This window comes from Sciurus carolinensis, chromosome 11 (assembly GCF_902686445.1).
Source record: "Sciurus carolinensis chromosome 11, mSciCar1.2, whole genome shotgun sequence".
Classification (NCBI taxonomy): domain Eukaryota; kingdom Metazoa; phylum Chordata; class Mammalia; order Rodentia; family Sciuridae; genus Sciurus; species Sciurus carolinensis.
The window spans coordinates 5,498,877-5,522,833 of NC_062223.1; the positions used below are offsets into that span (position 1 = coordinate 5,498,877).

The following is a 23,957-nucleotide window of genomic DNA, read 5'->3' on the forward strand; positions in this document are numbered from 1 at the left end:
GCAAACCTCTTCTTTCTTTTTCTTGCCCAATTGCTCTGACTATAATTTCTAGCACTGCATTGAATAGAAGTGGACTATATATATATAGTCCATTTATAGTGGACTATAAATGTTTTCAGCTATACCCCATTCAGTATAATTTTGGCAGGGGTTTTCACACACAGTCTTTATTATGTTGAAGTACATGTTTCTATACCTAATTTGTTTAGATCTTTATCAGGAAGAGAGACTGAATTTAACAGATGCTTTTGATGCATCTGTGGAAAGGATCAAGTGGTTTTTATTCTTCACACTACTGATGTGATATATTATGTCCATTGATTTATACAGGTTGGCTCATCCTTGCATCACTGGGATGAAACCAACTTGATCATGGTTTCGATGTGCTGCTAAAATCAATTTGCCGGTATGTTGTTGAGAATTTCTGCATGTATGTGCATCAGAGATTCTGGTCTATAGTTTTCTTTTTGTTGTGTCCTTGTCTGGTTTTGGTAACACAGTGATGTTGGTCATGTAGAATGGGCACAGAAGGATCCCCTCCCTTTCAACTCTTTTAGATGAACTGGCATGACTTTTTAAAGTTTGGTAAAAGTCAGCAATGAAGTCATCCAGTCCTGGGCTTTTCATTGATAGAAGACTTTTTAATCATTGATTCAATCTCATTACTTGTTATTTGTCGACTCAAGTTTTTTTAATGTCCTCATGGTTCAATTATAGCAAGTTATAAATGCCCAGAAATGTGTCCATTTCTTCTCAATTCTCCAATGTGATAGCATATACTCCTTCATAACAATCATTAGTGATCCTTTGTATTTCTGTGACGTTAAGTTCTTTTTGGGGGGAGTGACGGTCACCTGGGATTGAACTCAGGGGCACTCAACCACTGAGCCACATCCCCAGCCCTGTTTTGGTTTTTTGTTTGTTTGTTTGTTTTGTTTTTAAGAGACAGGGTCTCACTGAGTTGCTTAGTGCCTCACTTTTGCTGAGGCTGGCTTTGAACTCATGATCCTCCTGCCTCAGCCTCCCGAGCCGCTGGGAGTACAGGAATGTGCCACCGTGCCCAGCTTGTTTTGTTTTGTTTTCATGCTTTTGATGCTCCTACCATTGAGATTTTTTGCACCTGGTAAATTAGGTACCATACTTATTACAGCTTTGTAATGTAATTTTTAACCAGAAAGTGTGAAGCCTCTAATTTTGTTCATCTTTCTCAATTCGCTTTAGCAATTTAGGGTCTTTTGTAGTCATAAAAAAAATTTTAGGATTGTTTTCTATCACTGCAAAAAAATAAAAAATAAAAAAAAGCCTCCAGAACTTTGATAGGGATCGTACTGAGTCTATACAGTGCTTTAGGTGGGCATGAACTTTTAACAGCATCAGTCCTTCCTACCTGTGAACAAGGCATGTCTTCTCAGTCTTTTAGATCTTTGATTTTTCATCAATGTTTTATAGTATCCAGTGTATGGTTATCTTACCTCCTTGATCAACCTTATGATCAGATTTTATGAAGTTCAGTCTTGCCTATGCATTTGGTGTCATCTCCAGGACGTCACGGCCAGTCCAATGCTATGCCGTTTTTGCCATATTTTCTTAAGAGCTTTGTGGTTTCAGTTCTTACATTTGGTCTTTGATCCATTCTGAATGACTTTTAATGTATCATCAAAGTAGAGGTCTCAACTTCATTCTCATGAACAAAGATATCCAATTTTCCGAGTATCATCTATTAAAAAAAAGAAATGCAGGAGGCCTCACAATACCTGACTTCAAATTATACCATGGAGCCATACACATAAAAGTTGCATTGTGCAGGCATAGAGACCAGCGTCCATTTGATCTATAATATTTTTAGGTCTGAAGAGCCTGCTGAGTTTATGTCTGGATGACCTACCTATCTACTGGTGAGAGAGGTGTGTTGAAATCACCCAGTACTATTTTATTAGGGTCTATCTGAGACTTTAAAGAGTGTGTTTTGTGTAATTAGGTACACCAATGTTTGGGGCATAAATATTTATGATCATTTTGTCTTCTTGTGGAATTGTTCCCTTCACCAGTATGAAGTGACCTTGACTCTTCTGATTAACTTTGGCTTAGTCTACTTTTTTGAACAAGAAAAAGCTGCGCTGCTTATTTTCAGGCATGAAGAGCATGGCCTATCAACTTCAATCCTTTCACTTTTAGCCGCTGGTTGTCTTTGCGAATTAGTTGAATCTCCTGCAAACAACACCTAATTGGGTTTTGTTTTTGTTTGTTTGCTTCAGCACCAGGGTTTGGACCCAGAAGTGCTTACCCACTGGGCTACATTCCCAGCCATTTTTTATTATTATTTTCTTATTTAGAGACGGGGTCTTCTGGCAAGTTGCTGAGACTGGCTTTGAACTTGCCACCCTCCTGCCTCAGCCTCCCCAGTCCCTGGGATTAGAGGTGTGCCCCACCACGCCCCGCAGGGTCTTGTGTTTCAAGTCCTTCTGCCAGCCTGGGACTGGAGAGTTAAGCTCGCTTACAGTCAGTGTTATAGACAGAGATTTATCAATTCCTTCCATTTTGATTTATTTGTTTTCTCACTTGCTTAGCTACTCTTCAAATGAGATATGTCCATTTGTGAGCTCTGGGATTTGTTTTCGTGTGGGTGGTATTTCGTTAAGTATTTTCTATGCTGATAGCTTAGTAGTCATGAATTCTTTCAGTTTCTGCTTATCTTGGAAGGTTTTGTTTCTTCAATTTTGAAGGATAGCTTTGCTATATATAGCAATCTTGGTCAAAAGTTATTTTCTTGGGACTTAGAACACATCATTCCAAGCCCTCCTGGATTTTAGAATTTGTGTTGAGAAATCATAAGTAATTCTGATTGGCCTAACTCTAAATACAACTTGATGTCTTATTCTTAAGGGTTTTTCAGATTCTAACCTTGTTCTGTATGTCAAGCATTTTGATTGTAATATGTCACGCAGAGGTTCTGTTTTTTTGTTTTTCTGTTTTTTGGGGGTTTTTTTGATCTTGTTAATCTGAGTGCATCTTGTATCTGAGTTTCTATCTCATTCCCAAGGTTTAGAAATTCTGATGGCTATTCATGCCATCAGCCCGCATCTTACCACACTCCTCCACTTCAGATTCCTGACCTCAGTGCCCAGCGTCACAGCGGAGTTCATCCACATTCTGGTCACAGCTACTTCTCTTCTTTAATATCATCTGCGCGTTGGAGGCGGCTGCTTTCTTGTCCAGCCCCGAGACTGTCTTCAGTATGGTTGACTGTTACTTACTGTGTCCTTCATTTCTAAGACATCTGTCTGGTTCTCTTCCAGTAGTATCTCCATCTCCTTACTGAATTTCTCATGCATATCCTGACTGACCTCCTTAACTAATTCAGTTGTTGTTCTGTGTTCTCTTGGAAATCACTGATCAGTTTTCTGATCATTCTTTTGACTTCTTCATCTGGTATTTCATCCACTTCGATATCTCTGTGGCCAGTTACTGGTAGATCGTGAACTGTAGGAAGTACCATGTTATTTTTTGTATGTATTCTTACTCTTGCGTTGGTTGGGCTCTGTGCATCTGCTGGGATAGATTTCTCTCCCCCTCTTATTTGTGGGTCTTTCTGGGCACAGCCTTCTCTTCCCAAGTGTCCTGGAGTGACCTGCACAGAGACCCCTCACAGCTGTGGCATCCTCATGGGACCTTCATACTGATTCTGCTTTTGCCATAGGAGGAGATGTCCAGGCACCTGAGGCCCCACCACTTCACATGTTCCTTGTTAAGACAGAAATGTAACTGATTTTTGTGTGCTGGCTTTCTATTCTACCTCAATTTTGTGAGGAATCTTGAGGATTCTCTTTATGTATGAGCATATCCGAGAAGAGTTAGGTGATTTCTTCCCTCTCAGTTGCGTGCCTCTTGTTTGTCTCATGATCTGGCTGGAGTATCGAGCACTATGCTGAACAGAAGTGACTCAATCAGGCATCTTATACTGTTCCTGATGTCAGAGGAAAAGCTTGTGGTATCTCACCATGTGTGCGATGTTCACTGTTTCCATGTGTGGTTTTTATCATATTTAGGTAGTTTTCTTCTTTTCTTTTCTAGGGGTTTTACAACTTTGTGTTTTTCTTTTAAGTCTGTGATCCACTGTGAGTTAATTTTTGTGAAAGTTATAACGTCTGTGTCTACACTGACACCTTCTTCCATGTGGATAAACCACCGTTTGTTGAAAAGACCACTTTCTGTGTTGTCTTGCTTTTGTGCATTACAGGTCGGTTGAGTAAAACTTATGTGGTTCTGTTTCGGGACTTTACTCTGTCCACTTAGCTATGTGTCCATTCTTTCACTAACACTACTTTTTCTTGGCTACCGAAGCTTCGCAGTAAAGCATTACAATGGGTATTGCCAGTCTCCTTTCTACTCATTCTGTACTGTGTTGCTTATTCTGTGTCTTTTGCCTCTGCATTTAAACTTTAGAACCAGTTTGTCAATACAGACAAAATAACTTTGTGAAGTTTTGTTTAGGATTTGCAGTGAATGTGTATGTCAGGGTGGGGTGACATATGTTTACAATATTGAGTTTACCAATCCATAAATATGAGCTCTTTTTCCATTAACGTAGTTATCTGACCTCATCAGTTTTATAGTTTTCCTAATACAGATCTTCCACATATTTTTATACCTAAATGTTTCATTTGGGGGATGCTCATATAAATGTGGCATTTTTTTTTTTTTTTTACTGCAAGTTCCACTTATTCATTTTGGTATATAGGAAAGCAATTGAATCTTACACATTAGCTTTGTATCCTGTAATCACAACCTTGCTATAGTTGTTTACCCCTTCCAGAATACTTTTATAGATTCTTTTGTCTTTTTTACATAATCATCATGCCTCCAAAGTTTTATATCCTTCTTCCCACTATTCATGCATTTTCTTTGCCTTTCAGTTGTGTTATTTAGGACTTCAGGTAAGCTGTTGAAGGGGTTGTGAAGGGGACCATCCTGTCTTGCTCCTGACACAGGGGGAGAAGTGTCTACTTTGTCACTGTTCATTATTATGTTCGCTATGTATTTCATAGATATTACTTACAAGTTGATAAATTTTCCTTCTATTTATAGTTTGTGAGTTTTTATCATGAGTGGGTGATGGATTTTTTTCAAATCTGTTTCCTGTATCTAGTGATATGACCATATAATTTCTTGCCTGCTGATAATACCTGAATATTTAATGTTCCACCAGTCCTGTATGCTGATATAAATTCAACTTGCTCACAGTGTATAATTCTTTTTATACACTACTATCTTCAACGTTAATATTTTGTTGAAGAGGGGTTTTTTGTATCTACATTTATGAATTATTGATGTTTAGTTTTATTTTCTTTAATGTAGTTGTCAGGTTCTAGAACTAGGTTGATAGTTAGGAAATACTGCCCCTACTCCTACATTCTGAAACAGACTACTGAGAATTGATAACACTGTCTTCTCTAAATATTTGAAAGAATTAACACGTAAACCAATTTGGGAATGGCACCTTCTTTTCTGAGATGTTTATTGACTGATTAAGCTTCTTTAACGGGCATAGGTCCCTTCAGATCGTGTGTTTCTTGTGAGACTTTTGGCATATTGTGTCTTTCAAGGAATCGATCCACTCCATCCAGGTCTTCAAACTTGTGGGCACAGAGCCATTCACAGTATCCCTGCATCATTTTAACTCCCAGTGAATCCACAGTGATGCCCCTCTGACTTTTGATATAAGGATTCATGTCATCCTTTCCTTACTTTGGTTAACCTGGTTAGAAGAAGTGGCAATTTATTTGTCTGCTAAAGCATCACGTTTGGCTTCACCGAGTTTTCTCTATTGATTTCCTGCTTTTTCCTGTATTGGGTTCTGCCCTGATTTTCATTCCCTCTGCTTGCTTTGGGTTTAATCTGCTCTCCTAGCTTCTTAAACTGAGAGCACACATAACTGACTTTGGAGTCTACCTCCCTTCCCTACACCTACATCTGCTGATCTCTATTTTTACTGAGCCACATGCATTTTATGGGACAGTGTTTTGTTAGCATTTCTCTTCATGGGACGGGGGATGCGTAGGTCAGAGATAGACGACTCTGTACGCCTTTTTTTAAATGTATGTTTAGGTTTATATCTGCCATCATGATTAAAGTGGGTTTCCTGAGATTGTAGTTGGGTCTCGATTTTTCAGTCCACCCTGACAACCAGTCCATGAGCACGTCCAGATCGCTGGAGTGCATGGTGACCACTGACCCTCTGGAAATGGGCCTCCCTGCCTGTTGCTGCTTTCTAGTTGTCTTATGTTTTGTTCCTGGTTTGTGTCCCACTCTTTCTGCCTTTAGTGGTCTTTCAAACATAATCCCATTTCTTTGCTGTTTTAAAACTTCTCCTACAAAAAGGCCTGTATGTTTTCTCGTTCACTGTTATCCCGCGGTTTTGTACTTTAAACAGGAAGAGATCTTCTTCTCCCTCACGATACCACACACTCCCTCCTAAGTGGAATTCGGTGTCTGTATCTGCTGTTGATCTCTGGAACTCCCCCTGCCCCTGGGTCAGATCTCTGCTTATGTGAACTTGCCAGGCATCTCGCTGTTGAATCTCTCAGAGCTGCATTCCAGGATTCCAGAGCGCCTGTCCTGCTGCTGGTCCACTGTGGGTTTCTCCCGGAGCCTGGTAGATGGTTCACAGTCCACCTTCACCTTCACCCCACATACCGCAGGGCCCTCCTCTGCCAGGGGCTGCAGCACCTCCTCTCTCTGGCCAGCCTGGAGGGAGCTCAGGAGGAGAGCGTGATCAGGAGACACGCTATCACGCCGCGCATCTCCCCACCCAGAATCAGGCCTGTTTACTGACTTCTTGAAAAAGGCATTCTTTCTCACACATACCATCAGTTTTTCCGGTGCACTCTGCCACCTACTAGTCCTCTACATCCTCAGGAAACAAGATGTTCAAACTAGGATTTTCATCAACAAATAAATCATCTTTGATTTGGAGTTGTGGCAGAGGCTTCAGTTTCCTGCTCTTCAGATTTCAACCTTTATTCTTTTTTTGACATTATCATTGAACTCCTCAGATTCATCTTTTCTGATCATTTCTTCCTCAAAAACACAATCTATACCATGTTTCTTATTCTCAATTGCCTTTTTAAAAAACAATGTTTTTGGTCGTAGATGGACACAATACCTTTATTTATCTTTGTGAGGGGCTGAGGATCGAACCCAGCGCCTGGCGTGTGCTAGGCAGGCGCCCCCACTGAGCGGCAGCCCCAGCCCTGTCCATGGCCTCTGTAGCTGAGCCTTGCTGCTCTGTCGCCACGGTTACAGCGCTGTGCAGCACGGCCTCCTCTTCCCCGAAGGGTGATTGCTGAAGCGGTATGAAATGCTGCTTCTCTGCAGGACTCATACCTCACTGGGTGGCGTTAGGACGTTACTGGACGGAGCCAGTCTGGCGACCGTGGGACACTGCCCTGGGAAACCCGGCTTTCTGCTCTCATCTGGGCCAGTGCTGGGCGCTGGGTTTCAGGCTCAGGTCCTCGGCCCGAGCTGCCGAGCCTGGTTCCCATCAGTAGACTTGCACTTGCTCCTGACCTCAGTGTCTGGCTCTTAACCAGCTGGACCTGATCTCTGGCCCTCGCATCAGGAGGAGGGGGACTCTGGGGAACGCCATGTAACCACTCTTCCCTTGACCGAGTTCACCTCGCTGCCAGTGCCGGACTTCAAGATGGCTTCCTGGCCAGCGGTCCTCGCCCTCAGTAAGGGACAGGGCACACCTCCACCTCCACAGGCGCGCGGCCGGCCTTCCCTCCGGCCGCACGGGGGCACTTCCCTACGTCCCGCGGGGCCATGGGGCAGAAGCCCAGGGCCCTCCTGTTCCCACTTGCTTTTCTCAGAAGCATGGTTTCTGAGAGGCACGTCAGTGGAAGGCCCTCTCCTCGTCTCCCCCCGCCCCCACGGCTCCCTCTCTGGAATGTTCTCAGCCTGTCAATACCAGCAGTAGGAACACTGGTTTTACGCCTATGTCACAACTGTCAGCTTCTTGGGGATGTCTTGGTTTCACATATTTCCAGCCCGCTCAGGACCAACCTGAATCTGTTACTGTCCTGAGTGGAAGCCAGTGTCGTTGCAGGACGAGGCTGTGCAAGCAGACACCAGCACTGCAGACCCTCGCTAGGTATGCAGGCAGTGGAGAGTCGGCAGAGAGGCTGGTCACTGAGTGCCAACAAGCAAGAAAAACGGGACTGCTTTTTCTGAATCTGCTCCAGAAACAGGGAGGATCATAGGTGTGACCGTGGTATCAGGAACTCAGGAAAGAATGCAGGGCCACGGTCTGCACAAGTCTGCAGTCGTGTTTCCCAAGGGCGCCTCTCCTGACCACCACCCTAGGACTGGAGCACCGGGTCCTGCGGGTCTAGTGGGCACTTTGCATATTTCACCTTCCTTCCTTTCTTAGGGTGTAAGTTGTACTTACATTTTTTAAATTATTTTTTTGTTTTCACAGACTGCATTTTGACCACTGTACACCAGTGGGTGCCTCTTCCCGTTTCTGTGGTTGTGGGCCATGTGGCTTCACACCTCCCACGTCATCACACTGTCCACGGGGTCACGACTGTCTCACTCCACAATCCTTATCCCCCTCCCTGTACTGACACTTCTAACTCTTTGAAGTTGCACCCTAGATTTTCTAGTACCCATTTTCAAATAATCCAAGTCCACTTTCAGATGACACTAAGCCGACTCACGTGTGACACGACTGGAATGACCCCGATCCCCTGTCCTGTCATGCTGAAGCCACTCCTTCATGTGTGCAGATGTGCACAAACTCAGGAAACCGCCTCGGCCCGCCACCAGACACACTGTTGCTGGGATCATCCTGCACACGATCTTACGTTGTATCAATTAAGAACAAATAAAGAACGAGCAGTGGGAACACACACACACACACACACACACACACACACACTTTCCGTTCACTATTCCTTCTTTTTTTTTTAAGGCATATCTGAGCTTTTGACCTCCATTATTTTCTCTCGGTCTAAAGAACGTCTGATGTTTCTTCCAGGCAGGGCCTCTCCTGACAGTGAGTCCCTCGGCTGGTGTGTCTGAGGAGGGACGCCTGCTTTACTTTTGAAGGGCGGTTTCGCAGGTACGGGACCTTGGCCTGGTGTTTCGCTTTTCCACTCCACCAGTTTTGCTTACATGTTTCTGGAAAGTCAGATGCACTTATCTGTGCCCTTTATAGATAAGGCCTCTTTCCCTCGACCCTCCTGCAGGATCTCTTCTGCATCTGTGATTTCCTGTTGCTCGAAGCCTGCGCCTGGGTGTTGGGTCTTGGCATCTGTCCTGCCTGGTGTTCTCTGTGCTGCTGGACCGTGCTTTGCCGTCTGAGGCTGGTTCTTGGCCATTTCTTCACCCTTCTCCTGCCTCCTCTCCTCCACCCCTCCTCGTTCCCGGCCTCGGATGCTGCGTCTTCTTCCCTCCTCTCCTCTGTCCTCATCCTCCCTGCTGTTGTTTTCTGCTGCGGGATGTGCTATCCAAGTGTGTGGAGCCGAGTCCCCTTCTCAGCTGTGTGCAGTCTGGGCACAAGCCCCAGGGCATTTTCCGAGTGTTACTGCTTTTGATCTCTAGCGTTTTTCTTTTTTCCTGGGATCTCCGGCCCCTGCCTGCACTGCCCGTGTGTTCTTGCCTGCTGTCTTCTTTATCCAGGAGAGTCCTGAGCACATTCATCAGGGTTGTTTTAAATTCCCAGACTGATCATTCTAACATGTCTGGGTCTGGGGCTCGCTGGATGCTTTGCCTTTTAACAGGCCTAGTGATTGTTAATGGGCGGACATGACGTACCGGGCAAAAAGAGCTGCTTCTAAGTGGCCTTCGGAACACGGTGACGAGGCGTGGGCGCCAGGGAGCACTGCAGTCCTGGGTGTGGCCTCACTCCTCCTGGGTTGCCGTCTCCTGAGTGTGAACTCCGTGGGTGCGCCAGCTCTTGCCCCCTCTAGGGTGGCACAGGATGGCCAGCCTGAGCTGGCGTCGGGAAGCTGCTGCTGGCCTGAGTAATGCTGCGCTGGCCCAGATTGCGTGGTTGATAAGTCTCCCTCGGCTTGGGCTCTGGTGACTGGCTTCCCCTGAAGGTGGACCTCTTTAGAATGGGCACTGTGGAGATTCCACAGTGGCTCCCTTCCCCTTCCCATGCGGGAAGTTACAAGGGAATTTTTCACCCATGTTTACTGTAGGGAGCTGGTCAAGCTCCTGGAGGTAATAACTCGTCAAAGCTTGGACTCCCCACACACTGCCCCCCATAAATCCTGGGTCCCCCTAGAGCGCTAAACCCTCAGACTTGTCCATACCTGGCCTCCAGAAAGTCTCAGCTGAGTCGAGCAGGGCTCTGTTCTAAGGCATCGTGATCCTCTGTACCCCCGTCTCTCCCAAGTTGGGGGTCAGTGGTTTTCCCTGTGACTTCACTTGTTACAGATTTGAAAAGGACTGACACTTGATGGGAGTTACATGTAGCATCCTGAATTGGTAACAGCCTAGTCTGCGCTCCTACCATCACAGTCTCAGAATCACACAACTGCCACCCCTCTCCTGTTTTCCCTCTCAGACTGCATCTTTATGTGATGAATGTCCAACACCATAGATGTGTGATTATCGTTCTATGCATGTCTTTTGCGTGGCACAGGAAACAGAGGAGTTGTGAACTAAAAACACAATAATACAGGCTTTTATTTTTACCTATGGAGTTACCTATTCTGGAGTTTTGTGATCTTTGTATGGTTTCAGATTATTTCCTCGTGTCTTCATTTCAGCCTGAAGGACCCTTTTTAGTACTTTAGGTAGAGCAAATCTACTACCAGCGAGCTTCCTGAGCGTCTGCTCATTTGGACAGGTCTAAATTTCTCCTCCGTGTGTGAGGAATGATTTGCTAGGTACAGAATTCTTGGTTGACTGATCGCTTTCTTCTCTCCACCCTTGGAAACAATGCCGTGCTGTTTGCTCCTGGCCTCTGTGCTTGCCGATGAGAAATATGCTTTAATCCTACTGAGCGTCGCTGCCCAGGGCGGTCCCGCCTCCCTCCTTGCGGGGCCCTCGTGGTGCCTGTGAGGGGCGCTCGTCCCTGGTGGGTTCTGCCACGTGCTTGCACCCAGGGACTCAACCTCCCTCCCCGGGGAGGCGGCCAGGTTCCTCAGGGCGCTTCCTGCTGCCGCCTCCTCCCAGGCGCAGCACTGCCCCGGCTGCCTCCCTCCCTGGTCCCAGCCTTGGTGTCACTCCTTCAGTCCCATTCCTCCTCCTGCCGCTCAGATCTGTCATGAAACTCCAGCGAGTTTCTTCATCGCAGTTAACTCTTCGCTTCCAGATTCTCACTTGTTCCTTTTTCTAACTGGCAGGTCTTTGCTAATGTTCTCTATTCTCCTGGTTTCCTTGATTACTTTCTTCATGACTTCTTTCAGGACTCTGACCATACCTTGGAACGTTCATTTGAAGTCTTTGTCTAGTAAGTTCAACGTCTGTTTCCTCAGGGATGGTTTCTTCTCCCAAAAAAAAGTCTTTTTGTTTGTTTGTTTCTTTGCATTCGCCCTAATTTTGTTTAAAACTGAACATTTTAACTAGGGCTAACTATGGACATTTGATTCTCTCCTACCTCAGTATTTGCTTTTCAACGCCATGAACTGTAGTTATTTGTTTAGCCACTTCTAAACTGTATTTGAGAAGTCTGTTCCTATCGCGTGGCTGTGAGACCCCGTTCCTTTAGCTTATATTCAGTTCATTATGACACGGCCTTTCTCTAGTGCCAGGATCAGAGACGGCAGAGGGAAGGACACAAAGTCCCTTCAACACCGAGGAGGCTGCTGCAGCCCCACCGCCTCGGCCTTCACTCCCAGCTCGGGGTGAGCTGGCGTCGGGCGACGGCTCACAGTGCTCTCAGCACGTGTCCAGCCTGGCACGCACTCGGCTTTAAACATTTCCCAAAGCACTTGTGCACTTTGGAGCACGCGTCTCCCAGAGAAGCTCTGGAGCTGTCCTCCAAGGCCACGGGGGTCTACTCGTGTCTCAAACACAGATCTTTCCCCAGATCACTGTGACGTCCGACTCTCACCACTGTGTTCAAGTGAGGTTCAGCATTTTCTGCCCTGAATGAGTTCCGAGCCAAGTGAACTGCTTCCTCCATCAGGCCGCCCCCAAACAATACAGAACTCTTTTAAAGCAAAATCCACTCTGCTCTGGAATGGGGACTAGGACACTGCATGGAACGCCGGCCGCCTGGGCTGGGGAGGGGTTGCAGGGCAAGGGAAACGCCAGGAGCTTTCCTACCATTTCTAAGTCGCTCGCCTCTTGGTCCAGTTTCACTTGGTGCTGGAGACCTGCTGGCCTCCGGGGTCCTGACGAGGTTGTTTTTGTTTCTGTGAAGGAGGTGTCTGCTGCGCTTATGCGGATGCCTCCTGCCGTGCTCAAGTGATTCCTCAGAGCGTCCAAGCCTCTTCTGACTTTTCTCGAGTCTTGCTAGGGAAGGGGCCACAGTGCTGCTGGGACGGAGCCATTTCTCTTGTGTAGCTTGCAGTTGGCAGTGTCCTGTCTCCAGGACTGCAGAGGTGGTGTGTGTAGTCTCCTGTGCACCCTCACTGGGTCTACGCCCTTTTAGGAGGTACGTGGGAGCAGCATGCTGTCGTTCCCCACACGGCCCAGCCTTCTCCTCAGTTCCCTGTCAATCACCAGCAAGTCCTGCCAGCTCAGAGGTGCCTGCTCCCGCCTGCTTCCTCCTCGAGGCTGCCCCTTGCCTCTGCTGATCTCCAGTCCTCACAATGCGTCCACGCTGCCTTTGCACAGGGCCCAGGGAGCTCCGTGAGCATGCCCTGCTGCTTCCCTTCGTAAGTGCTTTAGCAGCTCCTGACTCACCATGGGCCAGTTTCAGGAGCACAGAGCCTTGTCGAGAATGCAGCCACTCCTAGAAAGGGCAGTGCGGTGGTGAGCTGGGCCCCACCAGAGCACTCCTGAGTTCTACCAGTGGCAGGCACAGGGGTACTTACGCTGCCACAGGCAGCATAGGGTCCGATATCCCCCACATAGCCTGCCCTACGTGGCTCAGCAAACCCCTGCAGTTGGAGGGAGTGCTCCTCACAGTACCTGGCAGGGGGCAGGGTGGCATCGGGAAGCCTTGCGTGGGCGGGGACCATGCCAGGCGCTCTAGAGCCCAGGATGACGTGTCCTGGCCTCCACGTCCTCAGCGTGTAGCAGTGGCCCCCGCTGGGTGTCTCTCTCCAGAGCCATGCACCCTCTGCCCATGAGTGAGTACCTTTCTGATTTCTGTTTTCTGATCACTGAAGTTCCTCAAGGGTTGGCCAGTTTGATTCTGGGCCTACTCGTCCCAGCAGTACCGAAACAAGGACCGTAGGGCCACACCAGTTTCAGGAACTGGTGTTCATGCTGAGGGGGTCTTGGCAGAGAGGTCCCTGGGGCCCCCCACCCTCCTCCTGCACACAGTCACACAGACAGCAGGGCTGGGGGAGCTGGGTTGAGCTGATTACTTCTGACATCAGTTGTTAACATGATTTTGACGTTAAGCCTCCCCCTGGCTCTGGGGCGACTCTGACTCTGTCCAGGCTCTGGCTGGAGGAGCCATGGGGAGCCTCTCGGCCCCAGAGCTGGCCTGGCTGGAGGCAGCCTGGGAAGGGACCAGCGTTTCTCAAGCCCGCGCCCTCGGGGCCGGGGGTGGGGCCCAGCAGATGTCTGGTCTGGTAGCCAGGGCCTGGAGCGGATGCGGGATAGGCCTGCAGCTCATTTCCCATCAGACATTCTGAGGACATCTGCACTGCCTTCCAAGCCTCTCCGCGCTAATTGCCTTGATTACTGTGTGAAGTTAAGAACTGGCACATTTCCGCGAGGCTGGATGAAGGTGAAAAGATCGCTCTTAATTAGATTAAAAACATTTTTTTCTTCCTGTGTAATTTTGCCTTAAAAATCAAGGCCACTTTTTTGTTTTCTTCATCCAAAGACCTCCAGAAACTTTCCTCCCCACCTCTCCAGAGGTTTCTGGGGAATGTCCTGTGAGCTCAACTCTTGGAGAAGATAGTGCTTAGCCCAGATTCCATTGTCTATTAAAGTTTCCTGGGGCTGCTCTTGCTGACTGGAACCTTCCCCTGAAAACGTGTCCTGAAGAGGAGACCTGGACAGTGACTTCCTGCAGCATGGACACTTGGGCGGGCAGATTTGCTGTGTGGGCGACCACTCCTCCTTCCACTTCCTGGGCTCCCCGGGGGCTGACTGTCCTCCTTGGCACCCCCACTGTTCGGACCCCACCGTGGGCCCAAAGAACCATGTCCACTCGCTCTGAGATTTGTGTGTGCCGAGGCTGGTATTCCAGTTGTGAGGGAAAGCATTTGTAGGAAGAGGGTCCCCAGTCACTGGACTCGGGGGTGAACAAACCCCAAACCAACCCCAGTGTCCTTCCTGGGATTTGTCGGGCATCCACGGGTCACCTGGGTCCTGCCACATCATGTCACGCTCAGGGCAGAAGGACTGCGTCAGAGCCCCAGGTAGTTCCCAGGGCCCTCGGCTGATGAGTGTCGGGACTGGCTTGGGCCACCCCCTTTCCCGCCAGCCTCGTCCCTGGCACCCTGGCCCTGCAAAGCCCAGCAAGGGGGCACAGAGGGGCTCAGCTCTTCTGTAGCCTCGACTCACACCTCAACCCCAAGTCTGTCCCACGCGTCCATGAGGACTCTCTTGGTAACAAATGATAGACCCCAACTCAAACTATCTCCAGGACAAAAGGGACATTTTTTGGCTCACACATCTGGGCCCAGCTGTTCCACTCACAGCTGGACCGGGGACTGTGGTGATCTCCCCTCCTCCCATTCCTCCCGTCCCCCCTTTGTTCTCTCCAGCCCTCGCACTCTTCTCTGTCCACTGGTCCACGACACAGCCATGTCCTTGCACAGCTACCTTCCGAGGGGCCAAGATGGCCACCAGCTTGGCTCCACCAACTCAGCAAACACAGCACAGAGGCCACCTCCTTCCCCACACCTGCAGCCACCATCTGGGCTAGGTTCTCACTGCCCTACCAGGGTACAGACCATCTCAGATGTGCAACCACACCTCTGCTGGCCAAGGTTTGGGTCACAAAGCCACCTTGGGGACGGCCAGGGGGACTGGAACCCTGCATACTAAGAGTGGGAAAGGAAGAGCCCCCAGGGAAGATTCGTGAAGCTGCTTCCAGAAGCCAGGCCTGGCCGCTGGGCAGGCAAAAACAACAGGTGTCCACTACAGCAAGGTATTTCCCAGGCGGAGCCGGGTGCCAGCTGTGGATATACATTTCACCCCCCCTCGCCGCTCCTGGCAGCTGTTGTGGGAATGGCTTTTACACTCTCTGTCCATGTCCCTTACTCCTCGCCTCTGAGTGGAGACACAGGTGGTGGTGGGGCTGCTCTGGCTCAGGGTCTGAGTCGGGCACGGGCAGCTGGCACAGGCTGTGGGGCTGCGGCTCAGCGATGTCACGCAGGGCCTGGCTGCAGCTGTCCGGATGCCCGAGGGAGGGCTTCTCCTTCGCAGTGCAGGATCCACAGGGCTTGGGGGATCAACCAGGAAGGGGCGCTTCCTTGAGGAGGCCAGAGAAGGGGCCTCTTCCTGGGGAGGATGGAGGCAGCCTGCTTATCCCTGTGGGGTGATCTGGCTCAGGGAACTTGCCTGTGCCAGGCACTGGAGGGACGTGGGGGAGGCGCAAGGCCAGGTTCCTGTGCCAAGGACCAGGCACACATAAGCCCCACGGCTGTCCAGGGGAGGGGGCGATCTCCGGAGCCCTGGAAGGCTTGTGGGGGAAGAGAGCTTGGGTTACACCTGAGAGATTAGGCAGGATTTTAATCATTCGGGGGGAGGAGGGCGGGTGAGCAGCTGGGCGAAGTCACTGGGAAGAGCCCAGCCAGATACCAGCAGGCCCCAACAGCGGGCAGCGGGCCTTGTGGCCGGTCAGCTTGCTGCTCGCGCTGGCCTTGCCCGAGCAGGGTGGGGCTGGAGCTCGGTGCGGAGAAAGGGAGGCCAGATGCTGCTGTGAACAGAAGACCTCGGAGAGCCTCCCGGCCGAGTGTCCCGTGCGGCCAAGCCATGCGGGCAGCCTGAGGCCAGGAGGAAGAAAGGTGCTCACCGCGTTCTGCTGACAGGGCCGTGGGCCTGAGAGCAAGGCTCAGACGGGAAGATGGCCAGCCAGTTACTGTGTCCTGCCTCGTGACATGTCATTCACAACTGAGGAGCAGGAGGGAGGAAGGGGAGAGCACCCAGAGCCCTTGCCCAGAGAGCAGTGCTGGGAGAAGTTCCTTCCAGTCTTTTTTCTGTGCTGCTCTTTCCTCTAAGTGAACTGCAGATGGCCTCCTGATCAGGCCCACTAGCTGGGCAGAGTGCTGAGCCTGGGTCCGGTTCTCCCGAGAGGGTGAGGCTTGGCAGCTGGCGGCCCAGCTGGGGCAGTGGCCGCACCCAGGCTGCCCCGCCATCCTAGACCTCCCATTTTCCTAGAAAACAAAATTGTTTTGTTCTGCCCTGAAAACTCAGGCCCAGATTCTGGCCTGGACAAGGCACAGGCAGCCAGGAAATGAGAGCATCAGAACCGGACTGTCTCAGGAAAGCGTGGCTTCCCTGTCCCGGGGAAGCGGCGCTCCTCCCCAGAGCCAGGCACTCCGGCTGGTTCTGCGGGGAGCACCTGGCATGCTCCAGGGTCCCTGTGGGTCTGGGTGTCCGGATGTGCGGCCCGTCACACTCGCATGGCTCAGCTGGCTCCGCAGTTGGGCTGCTGTCTCTGAGAGGCCAGCCTTGGGCTCCTCGGAGGCAAGGTGACCAGCAGGGCCTCTTGGGCATGGTGCTGCACCCACGCCCTCGCCGCAGCAGCAGCACTGGTGTGGGGCAAGCTCCTGGCCAGGACCCTGAGTCTGCTCTGGCTGTGATGCAGGTCAGAATGGGGGGTGGCAGCCTGGCCACTGTTCCCTGTGGAGAAGGCACACACCCCACGACTACACACACACACACACACACACACACACACACCACACACACACACACACACACACACACACACCACACACACACACACCCCACGACTACACACACACACACACACACACACACACACAAGCCTGGCAGGCAGGAGCTTCTCCTTTTGATTTGCAGAAACAACCCTGTGGTGCCCCTCTCTCTGACCCTCTCTGCAGGGGCCCCTGTGCCTTTCCCAGGATTAGACCCAGAGCGGCATTCCTCCCTCCCGCCCGCCTGGCAGGTGCAGGCCCCGCCCGCTCCCTGCTCCACAGCCAGCTGACTTCCTGAACCCAGCGCTGGGCCCTGCCGGGAGTGCAGAGGCTCCCCTGGCCCTCGGGCTTTGGGGATGGCACTTGTCGTTCCCCCAGGCTTCGCCCGCCCCCCTCTCCCTGAGTAGGGGTGATGCAGACCTTGAAATATGCACTTGTGTTCTTTTTCTTTATTTTTTTCCAAAAGAACATTGGAATCCTGGATGAAGTTTTGGTCCCGTCACTTGACAACTGTATAATATAACGCAGGGTCCTTGAATCTCAGCCCCGAGTCTCTGGACGGGGGTGGGAACGTGCTCCCACCAGGCCCAGACCTGCGGGCCTCTGAGTGCGCACACATTCCTTGAGGCTTACCGGTCCTTCCCTGGCCTCTCTGAGGATGCCCTGGGCACAGAGCCTCTCACTCGGAGCCCTTTTCCCGGCTGTGACTAAGTAATGTCTGTGCAGTTTCCTGCTGGAAGCCTGCCGCTGGCCCCCACGGGCCAGGAGCTCCTGAGTTTATTTACATTCCCTGATTGCTGTTCAGGCACGACACCTTTCCACATGCTCCGCAGCCTCTTGCTTGGGCTCCTCGTTTCTGATGTGCTTTTTTTTGGTCTGTTACCCATGTTTTATTAGGGCCTTTGTACTCTTCTTGTTGGTTTGCAGCGGTTCTTTGTATTTTGTAGGCAGGCTTCTGTGGTGGTCTTTCACTCTTTAACACGCACTGGACGACAGTTCTTACCGACAATACCGTCAAATCAATCATCTAGCCGTTAGGTGGTGAAGGCGCCCTCATTCGGTCCAACGGGCTTTATAGTTTGCTCTTCACGTTAGCTCTCGACACCCTGGGATGCCAACAATGCCTGTTTGGTGCATGGCAAATTAAGGGTCCACCCTGATGTTTACCCATGCACTCAGCCAGCTGTCCCTGGACACTTGACTGCAGCGTCCATCTTCTTCCATGCCACGTGTGCCATCCCGACAGCACACGAGGCAGCTCCTTCCTGACGCTCAGTCCTGCCCGGGGCCTGGCCCTCCCCTGCATCAGCGTGGTGGTCCTGATGACCGCTGCTCTGGGCAAGTGCTGAGGACAGGTAAAGCAAGTTCTCTGCCCCGGCCTTGAAGGGCTCTGCCAATTCTTGGCATTTTGGACTTGCAAGCAGCTCTTGAAACCAGCTCGCCACAGTGCTCACACACCTCGGCCCTGCTGGGTGCTTGGTTTTTGAGGCTTGGGGAGACATAGTAGATCCAAGGAGGACCTTTCCAGCCTGAGTCCCCAGTGGGGCACAGGCTCGGCCCCTCGCGTGTCCTCTCAGTGTCTTTCAAGGGGCTCTCACGTTCCTCCACATCCACACCTACCTGTGGAGACTTAAGACCCGCTGGTACTGCTGCGTGCTGTTTGTTTTATGTATACATGAACGTCTTATATATTCTCTATATATACACACACATATATATAAAGCTTTTAATTTACAGGAGAGGCAAAAGGTACTGGAGCTCCCACGTCCCTTTCATCAGTGTCCCGTGATGGCACCCTCCGTAGCTGTGGTGCACTGGCCAAAACCAGGAAGGGAGCGTTGCACACGGCCACTAGGCTGCAGCTCAGGCTTCTCCAGCTTCAGTACTGGCGTCCCTCCCAGCACTGCATGTGCCCAGCAGGCCCCTTAGATCCTGGGGTCTCATGCCCTCGACACTCTGGGGGACACTGTTCCGGCGCAGTGTTGCTCAGCTGGTTGGCCCAGGGCTGATCGGGATTGGCCTGGTTCTGGGTGGGGTGCCGTCTCACTGGGTCACTCCAGCGTGGTGTATTGCTGGTGACTCGCAGGCCCCTCGTGTGACAGGCCATCTTCCCCTTTCCACCCTGTCCTGCCCACCTCCAAGGGGGCCAGTGGAGCTTAGCTGCCTCCTCAGGAGAATATCAAAGGACCCGTGGGCACGGCTGAAACCACCAGAGTAATCGAAGCATATTTGGGGAGGTCCTTGAAGTTTCTCTTCCACGTCTGACCTACTAATTTTATCTGTGGATCTTTTGTGCCGCGAATACCACTGTGGTGCGTTCTCTTTACTTCACTCCTATTAAACTAATTGTCTCAGAAGACGCTCCCAGGCGGCTCTCCCCCCGGCTCAGTCTCCACCCGCATGGCCTCAGGCCTGCCTTCTCAGTGAGGACCCACACCTGCTTTGCTCACCTCCTTCTGGTTTGGGTCACCATTCGGCAGTGTCCTTGGGACACACTCGGTCCTTTTCACGTATGCCTTTCTAGTTTTTCCTTCCTTCCCAGACTCGAAAACACAGGAGGCTCACCTCGGTTTCCCTATGCCAGCCTAGAACGCCCCTCAGCCCGGCTGCTTTCCCTGGAGAGCTGGGTGTTTAGAGACCACGGCCTGGGCGCTGGGTGTGCTTGCCACCGCGAGGGTGTCATTGCTCCTGCCTCCTCGTGGAGAGAGCTAGAAAATATACGTACGTACCTAACCTGGGCACACGTGTACCTGCGCTTCTGCAACCGTCCACTGTCTCCACGGGAAGCTCACCGGCCATTTCTGACTACTACCCTGTGCCCCAGCCCTGGCCCAGTACCTAGTATGCGTACCACTTGTACAACCCCCATGGACACGTCCCATTCACTGGGATAAACATCCGGGCAAGGACCACCAGGCCTTACAGGAAACTGCTGAGCCCTGCTGCAGGGTGGCTGGCCGCTCCACTCCGCAGCACAGAGGTCCATGGGTCTGCTCCCCGTGAGCGCCGAGCAGCCGGGGTCTCTCTGGTTTTAAGCATTCTTATAAGTTGTAGTGGTACCACACCGTGGTCAGTCTGTATTTGCACAGTGACTACTGATGTTGACTAAGCATCTTTAACGTGCTTATTTATAATGCAATTTTTACATTGGATTGTTTGCTTTATTACTGTTGAATTAAAAGCATCCCTTATGTCTTCTGGAACTAGTCCTTGACTCAGTAAGTGATGTGTGAATATTTTTTCCCAAGACCATGAACAGTGTCTTTCACAGAGTCAAATCTTTATTTGTGGTAAAGTCCCCTTTGTTGACTCTTTTTCTCTTATGGGTTGAACTTTTAGTGCTATATTCGAAAACTCATTGCCAAAACCAAAGTCCCGGGGATTTTCTCCTGTTCCCTTCAAAATAATCTTACCGTTCCGAGTTTAACTTTAGACTCACATCACCTGACTTCTCTGTGAGGATGACCACCTCACATGCCAGGCAGGACGCTAACCGCAGTGAGACTGACTCTGCGAGAATACATGCATACTTTTGTTAGGAATGAACCTAAAGGACAGCTGGACTACTTGGCTATGGGGAAATCTTCCTTTTTCATAAAGCAAAATTATATATCATTCAAAACAAAACCTCTTCTATGATAAGATAACACAATTGAGGTTAAAAGGCCAAGGAGGGACTGAGAAAGGTCTCTACCTCCCGTGACAAAGGGTTTCTCTCCAGTGTGTAAAACTCCTAGAAGGTGAGGAGCAGTATGAGTGACAGGTGAACAGGAAGCTCTGAGAGGAACCTGAGGCACCGCCCAGAGAGGCACTGCACAGGGGAGACCCGCGGCCCTCCTGGGACCCGTCCACTTGGCAGCCTCCCCAGGGGAACCAACAGCTAGTTTCCCAAGGACCAGGGCAAGTGGGAGGGGTCAGGTGTCGACCAGCAACTCTGATGGACGCGCCAAGGACACACCCTCCCCGCTCCAGCTTCTGAGAATGAGGGTGTGGTCCCTGTCTGCAGAACAGGCGCCCGCACCGCTGCAGGTTGAGGCCAAGGGCTGGTCGGGCCCACGGCTGTGCCCCCGGGAGAGCGGGAGGGACAGAGACAAGCACAGAGCAACTCCCACCTGGTGGGTGCTGCCCTGAGTGCTGCAGCTCCCGGGGCGCTCGCTCCTCTTGCAGTAACACCCGTACCAAGGACAGGCTGGGCGCAAGCACTGGGGCCGGGGCTGCCACGCCCGTGCTGCTCGGCATACCCATGTCCCCACGCGAGCCTCGGGCTCCCAGGAGCCGAGTACACAGCCTGCCCTCAGACTGACAGGCCTCCCTCAGGCTAGGCATCACGGCCAGAGCAGGGGGCCAGGCTGTGCCTCCCTGCAGGCGAGGTCCTGCTGCCCTGTGTTCCTGGCGGTGGCTGCCAGTGTGCGGGCACCAGCATGGTAGTGGGCGTTCCGCCTCACCAGACCTGACCCACCTGGCAGGTGCAAAGCTGGGCGAGGCCCAGAACCAAGGCCAGGCAAGCCCCACACTGAGGAGGGTCGCTGCCATTACCATCCTAGGACACTGAGGCCATGGGCCCTTAGGGCCACCCTCATCACCCACTGCCCCCCAACGCAAGCCCGACGGCTGAGGTGGAAGCTCCTGGTCGCCACGGCCGCTCCTCGCCAGGCCTGGGAGCTCGCAGGTCTCCCGGCAGGAAGCCTTGGCGGCCACTCAGGCTGTGTTCTGCCTGGTTCCAAGGCCCCGCTCACCGACCCCCCAGCGGAGGCCTGATGTGCTGCCCACTGCTTTCTCCACAGTGAGGAAGAGTCCCACGCTGCTGGAAGTGAGCACAGCCCACTTCCTGAGAACCAGCAGCTTCGCTGAGGACCTGGACCTGGAAGGGGAGACGCTGCTGGCCCCCATCACCCACGTCTCACAGTGAGTGCCCGCTCTCCAGTCGGGCTGGAGGAGCATGGGGCTCGGCGGGCCACCTCGGCACAGGGGAAGGCCTGCTCTCCTGCCAGCGCCCTCCCTGGGCCGGTGGCTGCCAGGGCTGGCCCTGGGGCCGAGGAGAGCAGGGACACTGCCAAGTCTGGGGACACGAGACTGACGGTTTTATGCTGGTTTCTGCGCCGAGATCCGAGATTGTCTTTCTCGCCCCCCGCCCCGCCCTCCCTGTGGAGCCCTGGCTAAAGCCACGGGGCAGGTGCGGGCGCCATCTGCCAGTTGCCACTGCTGGCCTCAGGTTCCTGCAGGTAGAGCAAATGGCTGACTTTCCACACCTCCCGGCTGTGCGTCCCCCAAGGCACCGCTGGCCCGGGATGTGTGCCCACCACGTCACAGTTTCACCCGGCCAACCCCGGCACCCAACCCTGCTGCACTTCCTGCCACGAGAGACGCTGGCAAGGCCAGCTGGTATAACGCGCGTGGGCCTGCTGGGCACCGCTGCTCTCTGGCTCCCGGGGCTGGGAGCTTGTCCCGCACCAGAGCAGCTGTGCCACGGGGCCTGAGCCTGGCAGGTGGCTGAGGAGCTGGGAGCCCCCATACTGGGGTCCACTCAAGTAACCAGGGGACTGACAGGGACAGGTGGCCAAAGTGAGGCCACCTCAAGGAAGGACATGGCCTGCACAGGCCGCCCAGGCCACCAGGCCCCAGGAAGGCTGGCAGCGCCCATGGTGTTCTGGGCTCAGGGGAGGCCAAGGTCACTGGAAACAGGGCGACTCTACCTCCCAAGACCACCTGGCAGGAGCAGGGCATGGGCAGAGGGGTCAGCAGGCAGGTGGGCAGACGCAGGCTGGCACCAGAGGCAGAAGGACAGTGTGTGTTGTGCCGGGGCCTCGGGGAGCGCGAGGCGTGGGAGAACCTTACGTGTTAGACACTGGAGTCGTGTGGCCGGTGCTGTGTCGTGTGGTTCAGAGGCTACTCAGGAGTGTGCCGGGATCCCCAGCAGGCCCCAGGATGCCCTCCCTGTTCTGACCGTCCACCTCCACGGGGAACCTGATGCTCTGTCCTCCTGGCGCAGACCGACTCCAGCCGTGCAGGGCCATCGCCTGCCTCATTCACTGGACAACCAGGCCTCACTAGCCCCTGGACACCTGTGTCCTCGGAGTCAGGTGCCATCCTTCTGGGGAGGCCCAGCTGGGGTAGCTAGGGCACAGGCACAGCCACGTCCCAGTCCAGGGACCCCAGGGCCATGGGCCTGGCCGAGGCTGCACCTGACCCTGGAGACAGGCAGGCCAGGTGGACACAGTGTCGATTTGGGACGCCGCCTTGCGCACACGGGGCCATGTCCCCTCGCCTCCTGCATTGATGCCTGTCTGTCACTCCACTAGGCTCCAGCTACCTGGGATGGGTGAGCTCCTATGAGCACACCCTGGTGTATGTGCCAAGGACAAGGACGTGACGGGAACCTGAAGGGGGCAGAGTGGGTGGGAGGTGGTTGTCGAAAAAGAGATCCGTTTTTCTTCAGCATTTCACTGATGTTAAACGTATCACCACGCTGGGCCAGCTCCAGAATTCAAATTAAAAGCATAAATAAAGACACGTTCTGTTTCCCTCTCCAGCTCTCCCCGCCTGCGGGGCCCCAGGGAGGTGAGGTCACCGCAGCCTTGATTACGGGAAGGTCCCTGGGGCTGGGCGAAGCTTCTTTCCGGGGCCTGTTGGCCAGTGGTAGTTTGGGGGGCTCACAGGCCTAGTGAAAAACAGTTGCTGGTGAGCAGGGACCGCTGGGCACAGAGGGGCTCGGCCGGCCCTGTCAGCTCACCCTTTCTCTGCCCTGGGTGGCCGGACCTCAGCCATGCCCACACCTCTCCTCCTGGGGCTAACGGGCTGGAAGGGAGCCCCGGCCGCCTCAGGTTCCCCAACTCCTCCACCCAAAGCCGGGCTTTGGGCTTCGGAAGGGCGGGTGGGAGAAGCAGAGCCTGGGGCCTTTGTGGGGAGCACGTGGGGGGCCTCCAAGGGGAAGGAGGACCCTGCACATCGACGGCCAAGGGATGTCCCCTGGACTCTGTCCTACCTACT

General features: G+C 52.4%; 1 protein-coding gene and 1 long non-coding RNA gene across 8 annotated transcripts in view; one reads left to right on the forward strand and one right to left on the reverse strand.

The window, feature by feature from the left end:
• The window catches only part of Kcnq1 (potassium voltage-gated channel subfamily Q member 1), a 307,534-nt gene that overhangs the window by 131,120 nt on the left and 152,457 nt on the right, over positions 1 to 23,957 (forward strand). For 4 of the 6 annotated variants that reach the window (XM_047518656.1, XM_047518655.1, XM_047518658.1 and 1 more), the window contains one exon: positions 21,755 to 21,875. The exons of the other annotated variants lie outside the window; for them this stretch is intronic. In XM_047518656.1, coding sequence (XP_047374612.1) covers positions 21,755 to 21,875 — 121 coding nt within the window. The remainder of the gene's footprint in view (positions 1 to 21,754; positions 21,876 to 23,957) is intronic. 6 annotated transcript variants of the gene reach the window in all.
• Positions 1 to 23,957, reverse strand: part of LOC124960102 (uncharacterized) — a 96,883-nt gene that overhangs the window by 48,962 nt on the left and 23,964 nt on the right. The gene's annotated exons all lie outside the window — the stretch shown is intronic.